The sequence below is a fragment of the Etheostoma spectabile genome, chromosome 13 (assembly GCF_008692095.1).
Source record: "Etheostoma spectabile isolate EspeVRDwgs_2016 chromosome 13, UIUC_Espe_1.0, whole genome shotgun sequence".
Lineage (NCBI taxonomy): Eukaryota > Metazoa > Chordata > Actinopteri > Perciformes > Percidae > Etheostoma > Etheostoma spectabile.
In genome coordinates, this window is record NC_045745.1 from 26,647,416 (window position 1) to 26,659,101 (window position 11,686).

The 11,686-nt window shown below is 41.1% G+C and overlaps 3 protein-coding genes across 5 annotated transcripts in view; 1 reads left to right on the plus strand and 2 right to left on the minus strand.

Annotated features, from left to right (window-relative positions):
* The window catches only part of LOC116700615 (forkhead box protein O1-A), an 18,609-nt gene extending 13,195 nt beyond the window's left edge, over positions 1-5,414 (minus strand). For both annotated transcript variants that reach the window (XM_032533972.1, XM_032533970.1), the window contains exon 1: positions 4,609-5,414. In XM_032533972.1, coding sequence (XP_032389863.1) covers positions 4,609-5,202 — 594 coding nt within the window. In that variant the 5' untranslated portion in view covers positions 5,203-5,414. The remainder of the gene's footprint in view (positions 1-4,608) is intronic.
* A 620-nt stretch (positions 5,415-6,034) lies between these two features.
* Positions 6,035-10,750, minus strand: mrps31 (mitochondrial ribosomal protein S31). Its single transcript, XM_032533981.1, has 7 exons — positions 10,483-10,750; positions 8,921-9,415; positions 8,580-8,732; positions 8,308-8,451; positions 8,146-8,225; positions 7,775-7,915; positions 6,035-7,685 (listed from the first exon to the last, which is right to left on the minus strand). The coding sequence occupies exons 1-7, from the start codon at positions 10,662-10,664 to the stop codon at positions 7,450-7,452; spliced, it is 1,431 nt and encodes a 476-aa protein (XP_032389872.1). The 5' UTR covers positions 10,665-10,750; the 3' UTR covers positions 6,035-7,449.
* A 122-nt stretch (positions 10,751-10,872) lies between these two features.
* taf6 (TAF6 RNA polymerase II, TATA box binding protein (TBP)-associated factor) overlaps positions 10,873-11,686 on the plus strand; it is a 5,690-nt gene continuing 4,876 nt past the window's right edge. The window contains exon 1 of one of the 2 annotated variants that reach the window (XM_032533975.1): positions 10,873-11,107. The gene's annotated coding sequence lies outside the window, so the exon portion shown is untranslated. The remainder of the gene's footprint in view (positions 11,108-11,686) is intronic. The other variant, XM_032533976.1, reaches the window with a different exon arrangement.

The following is an 11,686-nucleotide window of genomic DNA, read 5'->3' on the forward strand; positions in this document are numbered from 1 at the left end:
GGGGGGGGGGGGTTATCTTGCACAGGACTGGAGGACAATGCAGAAACCCACATGCCAAAGATTCCACAGACTCACACATGTGTAGACAGCAAACTCTCCACAGGCTTCAGCTCCCATCAGCTGACTGCTCCCCTCCTTCCCTCAAGCCACGGTCGCCCCAGCCCCAAGCCTCCCTTTCTTCATGGGGTTACTTACAGTGGGCCGCTTAAGTTAAAGGAAGGCCTCGCTTTTAACCTCGTGATCCCAAGACAAATAGCTGCCAGTTATTCAGGTTTTGTTTTGCCTCTTTTCGCAGCCTCTTGTCAGGCATGTGTCCTCAAACTGAGTTCAGAAACCAACACCTGATTCATTTAAAAATTGACACTTTAACTCTGGAATTGGCTTTCTCTTGTTTTATACACGACTATGAATATTCTACAGCCACGCTAGCAGCTCTGTACTTGAAATCACATTAGTGCTTTGAGCTAGATGCCACTGTCTGTATGTTAACATGCTCACAATGACAATTCCAACTTGCATACAGTAGAATACCTTTTCACTTCAGTTGGATCAAAGCGTAGGTGTAATTGAAGCCATTGTGGGACAAATGTAATTCATGTCACCACCGTCTAAAATCATACATCTTTCTTACACTTACTTCACCAGCTGTAATTTGTTTTTTCGGACCTTTTTTAATTTAATTTCTGGAGGATGTTAAATTAATGTTAAATGGTATGTCCCACTAACTCAGCTCATCCTGAGACACGGAGTAAGATAAACAACTTCATGGACTACCTTCAAATGTGGTCTGAGTGATCGGATTTCAGTGCATCCTCAAAACTTCCTTGGGGTGTTTCCACCTGTACTTACAGCTATCGCCTTCTGACCAGATCCCTCAGATTGGATTTTAATACCAGGTCAAAATGGGGCCAGTGATTGCACGCACTACTGCAGGCTCACACCAAAGCTCTATATTTATTCATAAAGAAAACTGCCGTATATCTATATAAATTATAAACCAATGGCTTTTACGCACTTCACACCTTTAAAAAGTTCAAGTAATTGTAGGTTAAATACATGTTTTAAAAGGAACACCTCAGAAGAGGTTCTGCCAGTTAAACTCAGGGGTGCTACATCCTGTTCCATTATGTAAAGTCACAGCTCACTGAGAAAAACAGTGACACTACCAGTAAAATGGTAAAGTATCTTGCATGCTGCACACTGCCGCTCATAGAACCACCACACTCCCAGGGGAACCAGTCCACCCAGTTGGCAGGGGCCCTCTCTTCCTCTGGTAAAAGCATCATGGTCACCACACAATTTTTAGAGGGAAGACTAAAAAATCTCCATAACATGAGGGAGACAGGAAGCTCTAGCTGCAGCATCGTCGCCCTCGCCCGGCCCTCCAACCACCTTCAGTTTTCTAGGTGGAGCTGTATAATCACTGAGGTTCAAACTCAACGCCCTCCACCCACCATGAGGCCTCTGGCTTATCTCGATCTGTCATTACAATCAGGGACGTTCACGCATGTGGATTCTAAAGTCAATACATGGGGCAGGACATGGCACAAAACAGAATAACAAGCAGACTGATGATTTCTTTTAGCATGTGGCAGGAACGCTGAAATGGAATAACATTACTTTACATAGAATTAGATGCACAAACATGATCCATGCTTGGTCTTTCCCATTGGTTCCTCCTCTTTTTCCAGCCCTGACCCTGATGTTTTGCAGGGCTGGGATGTTAACACATGGCACTGTTTTCCATCTACTCTGCAGGAAATGCATCATAGTTCATTGTGGGGGGGACTTTCGTGTTTTTTTAACAGGAAAGTGTAAAAATAACTATTAGCCGGTGGTTCCAAGGCCCAGCGAAGCAAGCCAACATTTAGGAATGCAGAGGTTGAAGTGGAGATGTGTTGATTTAATATTAAAGATAAACAGGCTGATGCTATTGTTCTTGAGGAATTTGCTGCATGCTTCATTGAATGGTACACAATAATAAGAGTGGCTACAAAAACTAGTTAGGATTCTAAGTAAAATGCTTACTTAAAGTCACAACAAAAGGATTTTTTGTTTCATATATTAAAAAAATGAAATCCAACATTAGAGACAGGAGTGAAGTAGAGAATTACAGCATGGCGAGTCAGTCACTGGGAGGTTAGCTGAACTTCTGGTTGGATGTCATTGATTGTTGTAGCTATTGTTAGTTCATATACGTACATTTATCAAAAACTGTGGATTCTAAAGTCAATGCAAAAAATTTGAAAAAAGTAATATAGAACTAATAGAAAATCTAATAATTGAAAAAGATACTGAGACAGCAGCCCATTTTTTACAGATCTTAGTGCTGAAAGAACAGCCGGCCTATGAAAAGTCTAACTCTCTGAGCTCCACTTGGACAAACACCTTCAACAGAAGGCCCAAGTGGGGGGGGCGGAGAAGGAAATGATAGGATAAAGAGCAGCAATCCCTTTCTCCAAGCTTTAGCATCCGCTGAGGAAACTCTAGAAGACAGGAGCACAAAAGATATGAGCACACAGCTCAGGAATGGAGGATGTTTGACGTTGTTCCCAGCATTCCCTTCTCCCAAGTTTCTTTCCCTCTGACACACTCCCCAATACTGATTGAACTGTTTGTGTCACCTCCTGTTATTGTCGGGGGGAGCTCTGAACACTTTGGTCCACGCTGCTTCCCTGGCCAAAAAAACCTGACTGCATTCCCACCAGCCAGTGCACCTAATGTACATGGAACAACTAGTTGAAGAACTGCAGAAAGACTAAGAAAAGGAGGAAAGGGAGGTTTAGCAGAGCCATACCTCATAATAGACTGTGATCAAGCTTTTCACAAGGGGGTGTGAAACAATGGAAACTATATTCGATTGAGGTTCACAAAGTTATTTCCTGACATAACTGCAAAATGAGGTCTCACGAGAATGCATGGGTTACAGGAAGGGCTGCGAAGCTGAAATATGAATTGGACTCAAATTTTGTGTGCAGCTTTTATGTCATTTGCGTCTACTTTGCTTTCTTTGTCTGCTTTTATCCTCAGTTAATTTCTATCCATCATGGCTGAGTAACTTTCTCACCCGGCGAGACACTATTAAGACCTGGATTAGCATGTTTGTACAGGCATTAGGATCCAGCTTTTCACGTGTGCTAAATATTTCCAATACATTTCCAGGCCAGAAAGCACAGCTTTGTAAAATGCTGCATAGACCATGAGTCAGCATGTTTTGTAGTGATGTAGGATAGATGGTTCCCACTAAGGTTTACTGGGAAATAGGACGAGGTACGTCTGAAATGTGTGTTGATCCATACAGTGTTCCTGCTCATTATTGCCCTGATTCAAACAGCTGTATAATAAAGCTTAAGATTACTGAAGATTTTCTGATGTCCACAAGCAGATGTGTGATGTCCAGTATGATTGCAGCGTTATACTTCAGGATTTTACAGAGAGAAATATTTTCATGTATGGGATGTTTACAGTCAGTTTGGTTCTCTGCTGCTTCAGAGCTGTGTGTTTCCTCACTGACACAGAAGAGAGGTGTGTGCTCACACTGACGGAGGAAACCACTTCAAAGGTTACTGTGATGCCAAAGTTCAGCAGCCTCATTCAAACATAACTGTTCAAGGTAATGTATCTGGCAAAAACTACTTGTTATGTATGTATGTGCATACATGTGTGTGTATGACCTCTGTCTGTGTGTTGTGTTTGTGTGAGTTGTACTGACATTTGTTTTGTTTGTAATTAAATAAATAAAAACTACATTTAAAAAAAAACTACATTTAATACCCTTTTTACAAAAGGAAAACAATTTTACTTAAAAGGTGAAAATGTATTTTTTTCCTATTATTAATCATTTCTGATGATTGACCATCAATGCCACTGAATCTGCACTCAATATTGGCCAAATTAAATAACAGAGTTAATAACCAACATGCCAAAATGGCATCTGAAGATCGCAAGGTCAGAAGAGTCAATCGCTCAGTTATGTAATCTTGAACTGATCCTACTGCAATAAGTGATGTCACACCAGGTATTTTGCTGTTGCTGTGACGTCACTGGCATGGGCAGTAGGAAAAACACAGGTCCTACTGATAACATAACAAACGAAATACCCCTGTGATTTGCCTACTGTGACATGTCAAAATGACTTGAAAAAAGGCCTCCCTATGGTCACTATAATACAACAGTATTCAGCAGAATAGGATGGAGTGACTTAAGTGACCTGTTGCTATTTTTTTTAAAGCAGGACTGTAGAGGAAATGAAGCTGCATATTTAATGGATAAACAATTGAAAAAAGGGAGACAAAAACTCCAGCATTCATAGAACTTTGCTCTATCTGCTCGCAATAATAAAAAGTCTAAAATGTGCATCAGTGCAGTCAGACACTCATGATAATTGCCTGCACATTAGGTAGGGCACAGCAGGGTTTTAACAGAATTGGGCAGCTAACAGTATGTGCCTTTAACGGCATTGAATTACACTTATCTTAATTTTGTGTTTTTTTTTTCTTCCATGGGCTTATTTTGACGTTAAAGGAGTAAAAGGTTACATTTTTAACCATCAAAACATCTCAGGTTCATCCTTAACAACTGGATGCTTGCGTGCACGCTGCCACTTACCTTCCAGCCCGCAGAGCTGTTACTGTCTCCTTTATCCTTGAAGTAAGACACATTCTTGACCATCCAGTCATATATCTGAGACAGTGTCAGTCTCTTCTCAGGTGAGCTGTCTATCGCCTTGGTGATCAGGTCAGCGTACGACATGTTCCCCCAGGCGTTACGACGGGACGAGCTGCTCTTCCTCTGGCCGGAGCTGCCCAGGGCTGCGGCCCCAGCCAGAGGCACCTGTTGCTGAGGCGGCAGCTGCGGACCCGGGAGCTGCTGCTGCTGCTGAAGAGGATGATGATGGTGGTGGTGGTGAAGGTGGTGTGGATGCACACAGTTTCCCTCCAGACACTGAAAATCATTGCAAGGCACAGGCGGTTTCTGCTCTGCATACTCTTCATAGTCCTCCTCCAACAAGCCGAGTTTACTGATGAACTCGCTGTTTCCTCCCGGCTCCTGATGCACCGATGGCAGCGGGGAGGATGTGTTGGAGCTGGCCGGGTCGCTGATCTCCGGCCGGGGCAGCGGCCAGGTGCAGGACCGCGGGCGGGTGAGAGGCTCAAAATCAGGGTCTATTTCGACCGGCTGTGGTGCCGGTACCTCAGCCATGTCTGAGTCAAACTTGCTCTCACACAGACTCACATACAAAATAAATATCAAATAATTAAAACAAAAATCAACAGGTAAAACAAATGTTGCGTTCACAGACCAGATTCCCGTTCTAAGTCAGACAAGATAAGTTAGGTTTGTAATTTAAAAAGTCAGAGAAATGCTCGTTCAAGCTTCACTGAAGTTCACACCAAGTCTGCCGCTCTGTCAGTAATGACAATAGAAGTAATGGCAGGCGCTCAAAGTCTGATGCTGCCTTCAAGGACCACTCACAGGCTCCGTCTTCTGGGATTTGGTTATACAATTTGACGGTGCATTCAATTGCTCTTTGGTTGGAAAACATGCCAGAATGCTTTTATCAAATGTGCATTCTATGTGCCATGAATATCTTTAGAATTTGAAATTGAGCTTAGATACTTAATTAGGTAATCGTTAATTAGCACACATTATACTCTATATGGCTACTTAGTAGGGAAATTCTCTGCAATAAGTTACAACTGTGTTAACTACTGTGCTATCCTGCATGAGAGACAGCTAGACAAAAAAATAAAGTTTGTATGAGCTAAGGTGCGTAAGTAAAAAATACAGTAGGATTTCTATTTATTAACACCAGATTTATAACCATATAATAAAAATAATTATTGCTGAATTTATGCACTAGGCCAACATCTTGTTCAACTCCCTGATTGCAAATGCTTTGATCATTTACTATTCTATTTGACATTTTCACAGCACCTAAAATGCACCATAAAGACAGCTGAACATGCAGACTCCCTCTAGTGCTTTGAGAGATTCTGCACCCACCTCTACAGTATATGTTCAACTTCTTTTTAATGAACAGCACACCTTGTCCCATGTGGTTTTCAAATTAAAATCTCTTAACAGATCAGTCATATTTTAGAAGATTTGGTTATAATGTGTAGTTTGGTGTGTCCCACAAATGGTCTGATTTTCATAAATAGTCCAGCCCTCAGTTGGTGTTTTGGGTCAGTTATTTATGATTTTGATATCCAAAACACTGCCATTACTTCACTAAATGTTTTGAAACTTTAAACATATGTTGGTCAATCATATCCAGTTTTGTCCTATTAGTTAATACAATTACTCCAAAAAATTAACTGCATTGCAGAGGTAGCTTTTTGTTTAAATATTTAGGTCCCAGCCTTGTTGTTAGAAATCCAAACATTATCTGGAACAATGACTGTAAACCATAGCTGGCAGTAGTGCCACCTATTGGCTTACTTGCATAGAAGACATTTCTGAGCATGAAAAGGGTTCTTTCCACACAAAAACACATACAAGTCGGGAAGTTGCCAAAATGTTATCATGCTAATCATGTGTTTATGGAAAAGTGAACAAAATGTGGAAATGAGGCACTCTCAACTGTCAAGCTCTTATTTTCCACACTTTCTCAGACAATAGTTTGCCAAGGGTGTTTTTAGACCAAATGGAATCTGCGTGGTACATTGTTAACATGTTTTTTGACTTTAAAAGCACTTCCCTTGCAAAGGGCACACGGTTCAAGGTCTTTTTAAGCTCATACTGTGAACCTGATCTGAGGTCCTAGATGCTCCACATAAGTAATACTTGTTTTACTTGCCACGGAAAACACCATTAATCACGACCACAAGTGTTTGTATGACCTTTGACACAAAAAGAATACAAAAATATTTTCATCAACTTGTTTTCTTTGAATATGAAGGTCTTTAACCGTCCATCCAACTAAACGGTCTACTGTTTTTTTTAATGTAACCTGATCGGCAAACGTGCCTTGAAAATGGAACATTTTACATCAATATTGTAATCAAGTTAACCATAACGTGTTATTCAACACAACATTTTTTTGTGCAACACCACCTGTGTATCACAAAAAACACTGATACGTTATAGTCAGTTAATTGCCTACATTAGTATTGGATTATGCAAATAAAAGGTTGAACAAGTGATCAGTGGATCAGCAGAAAATTAAATAAGCAAAAAGCCATGATTTGTATTGCTTTATATTGTCTGTAATCTTATAAACAAGCACTTGTAATAGCAATATTTTAACCGTGGTTCTACAGTCTAATTAACAATTTAGAGACAGTAGATACTGTTCAATGTTGGACACCAGGAAACAGACTTGATGCCAGTCCACTCTAACGGGCCTCCTGGAAGAGTTACGAAATCCAACCTGTACGAGTAAAGATGATCATAGTGGCAAAGCCCTTATGAGTAAATGGGAACACATATGCAAATGTCTTAAGCTCAGTTGAGGTAAACGTCAGCCTCCTTGAGGACGTCCTCTTTCTGGTGGAAGTAGTCTCTGAACCAGGAAATGTGTTCCCGCTTCTGTTGGACTGTCAGGTAAGGGTTTCTGGACATGCCGGCCACCACAAGCTCCATGAAGTGACGCACTGGTCCCTGACGTGGGAAACCTTCCTCCAAGTGTTTTGCTAATAAGATATGCTCATGGAACGGGACATTGCTTTCCTCCTCAAGGCCTGACATAGAGCAAAAACACTCTTGTCAGTGTGTCATTTTTTTCCTTCATATCCTTACATTTAGCTAGAATATAGCATGCATCACTCACCAGCCTCATTGTTGATTGGGTACTGCCACATTTTTCCGTCTTTGGTCCACTGGATCATTTCCTCAAGCCCGTTGCGGGGTGTTTGGTTGGTTGACAGGGACAACTGATTAGCAAAGTCCATGTCCCATAAAGTTGGCCGGGCTGAAAAAATAAGAGAGATGTCCGGATGAAGTTAAAACCGAGAGCTTTTGCAATGTCCCATTAAATTTGTTTAGGGCAGACCGACACCGCCTGCATGAAAAAATTCTGATGATAATGAAGCTTACGAAGCTCCATTCTCAGTTATTTCAGAAGACTAAAATAGTCAACAAATAACACTATACACTATCCACCAAGCAAACAAAGCCAATAAATCATATTAGGCTTATTACCAACTGCTGATTCAACTCCATCTTCTCCATCAGTAGTGGGGAAGAAGATGTTAAGTCTCTTCCCCGAGAACAAGTTCTTCCTAAAAAATAAAACACATTATACACAGATTGTCCATTTCAAAACCTGAGTTTTGAGTGAAACATGATGAATGACGTATTTGCCTTCTCCGAACACCGTCCAGCTCAGCTGTGATCCCTCTGTCGTGTTTGTATCCTCGCCCGTCCTCATCAAACCGGATCTGATTAGCCGGCCGAGCGCTCTGTCGGTTGGGATTCTTTCCTACTTTCATGTCAGCAATAATTACTCTGAGAAAATATGAACATGTGAATGAGGCCTTTTATTTACCATTATACGGAATTAAATAGCAGAAAACTATAACCCAATCTAATTTAAATATTCAGTGTCCTATACTGGAGACATCTTAGATCCATACCCAAGGTTGTTTGTGTCCCCTTTCTTCTGAGCCTCAGTAACAGCCTCGTGCTGCCTCAGCTGCCTGAGCAGCTCAGACTCGGCCTGGCTGCGGTCAGGCAGAGTGGAAGCAGCAGCAGACGCAGCGGCAACCAGCTCAGGATCCAGTGTCTCACTAAAAAAAAACACAGGGGATGAAGAGACCCCCAGAGCTTCAGATATCCTCCCAAAATTAGGGTTAAAGTAGGTAACAAGTTCTCAGGCACAATCTGCAGGTGAAACAACCAAACTTGCAACCCAATCAACGGCCACAGTGACCATGTGGCAATGCAACCCGACCAAAAACTTCAAACTGTCTCTCACCTCTGTGATGAAGCCTCCACTGTAGCTTTCTGAAACATACTGATAGTGCTCTCCATGGCTGCTGGCTTTGCCTTGGGTGCAGTCTCATAACTTGGCTTCACTTTTAAGTTTTTGAGCTTCCTCTTATTAGTGACTTCCACTCTCATGGCTCCAAGAAGATCGAGGAGACTCTCCTTCCCACTTTTAGCTGCATCAGCCTTCCCTTGTTGTGGCGTTGCCACGACCTGTTCAATTTTGACATCCACCTGCTGCTTCGTGGTCCTTCCATCATCTGTCTTTAACAGTACTGGCTCCTCCTCCCTTTGTTCAACCATATTGATGACATTGCTGTCATCTTCAGGTTTCTGTGTAACCAAAGTTGGAGTTTCTGTGGGATCAGCCTCTTTATCTGCATTTGTTTTCTGATCTTGATTAGAGGGCGTAACATCATTTCTCTTTTCACAGAACCTGACCGAACTTGTGCTGAGGGCTTTGACTCCACCTCCATTTGCAACCCTAGAAGAAAACAGTTCATTATTATAGGGGTCTCAATCAGAAGGGATCAAATGACTTTAAATAATATAATAATATAACAAAACTATTATTATAAGTGTATAACACCGTTTTAAATTAACATCATGATATCTATATATTTTTGCTATATGACATTGTTGATGATAGCAAAGACAACTACAACATATTACAACAATTACTAATTAACAACATATGGGGGGGGGCAGTCCATAGGGAGTTGGGTTGGAAACTGGAGGGTCACTGGTTCAAGTCCCCGTATGGACCAAAAAGAAGGGAGTGTGGATTGGTGGCTGGAGAGATGCCACTTCACCTCCTGGTCACTGCCAGGTGCTGTTGAGCAAGGCACCGTACCCCCCCCCCCCCCACTCAGGGCGCTGGTTCGGCTGGCAGCCCACTCACTCTGCATCTTTCCATTAGTGATGTATAGATCTGAGGTGTGTGTGTGTGTGTGGTGTGTGTGTGGTGTGTGTGTGGGTGTGTGTGTGTGTAGTTCAGGACTGTGTGTGACTGCTAACAAGTGTGGACACAGAGTGTAAAAATTGTAATTTCCCCATTGGGGATTAATAAACAGATTAAAATTAAAATTAAAATTGGTTGTCTCTTTTGTCCTCACGTCACATATCGACAGTGGTCTATATAACTGCTCTTTCAATGTGTTTTTTTACTTGAGCTGTTAATTATCCTGTTGGATGGGACCATCTTCTCTAAATACATATAGTTTTGTAGTTACTTCATGCTACCATGGACAAACAAAACAACCAAACATCCTGTCAGTGATGCAACGGTATTTTCAAGGTTCAAATAAATGCCCAAATCAAAATGTCCCGCCCCATTAGTGCAGGTTAGCTAACATTAGGTGCCCCTTCCACAGCTTTTATAGAAAGCATTAAACACATAATCGAGCTATTTCGAATGTGCATTGTTGCCAATGTACAACGTTTTTCAAAGTCACTGCGTTACCCAAAACAACCCAGTAACGTAAAGTAACATTTGCTGACGTTAAATTAAAAATCATCACATATCTCGTTGTTCACTCGAGCCAAGCTCACCTGGAAACCGGAGCAGCTGCCTTGTTACATTTCACTGGCAACGCACACGACTCATAGACACTGACTGAAGAATTTCGAGCAGTGTATACTGTACGAAATAAAACTCTGTACATGATTTCTTCTTGAAATGTCCTTCCACGCTGACATTTGTCTCCGTTGTTACAACATAAGGTCCCCGCCATGAGCTCGAGGATAACATTAGTTCCGGACACCAATACATCCACGGTAGAGGGACGGTACTAGGGACATTTACTTATTTAATTCAGATATAATGTGAAAGTAATAAATTGTGGTATTGGTTATTTTGATAATTAAAAAAAACGTTTCCTCAATTATTTGTAATAAGTTATGTTTCAATGAACGACTAGTAAGGTCCTCAATTATAGTCTCGCGATATCACAACAGGGAACGTGACTCAAAATGGCGATGGCACATAAGCGCTAATTCACGAACGGAGGTCCAAGCTTCAATCGGTGAATTAGTTAGTTATTTATATTAAGAGATGGATATTCACAGAGAAGAATTAGCTTTGCGAAATAAGTATTGTTGCAGATCTCAACATTGACTGGTTTTATTCTTGTAAGTTCCTGCTTGATCTCAGAAAGGAGAGGACAACTTCACACAGGTAAAAATGTCAACGGAAGCTAAGTTACTAGCACGCAAGCTAACGCATATTTAGCTCACTGTAAATTAATATTAAAGAACTATGCAGTCATTAAGTGGTTTTAAATTAGCGCGGTTCTTATTTTGATATTAAGTTGTTGCATTTGCATGAGTATACTTTAGATATGGCTTGAGTATGGTGTGTAGTTAGTTGGTTGTTATTCCGTGCGAGTGGTTAACCCGCTCTCTGTGGAGTCTTCTATGTGTTTGTTTACACACATGAAGCAACTTATAATACCTTTTTTTTTTAACTATTCAAACTTGCAGTTTTTATTTTGCAATGTAAACAAGATACACAACTGTTAAGTACAGATCCCCTTAAGTCGATATATAATTGAGGCATCTGCTGTCGAAATGACTGCCTTATGGGACTGTGTTAGCTAGATTTGCACATCTTGACACTTAAATTTTTTTCTGTTCGAAAAGTTGCATGAGGATAATGAAGTGCGCTTTTCTTTTTTAATTCCTGCCACAAATAAGTGTATTTTCAAAACTAAAAACATTTAAGTGTAGACTTTACCCCTCCAAGACATACTTTTTT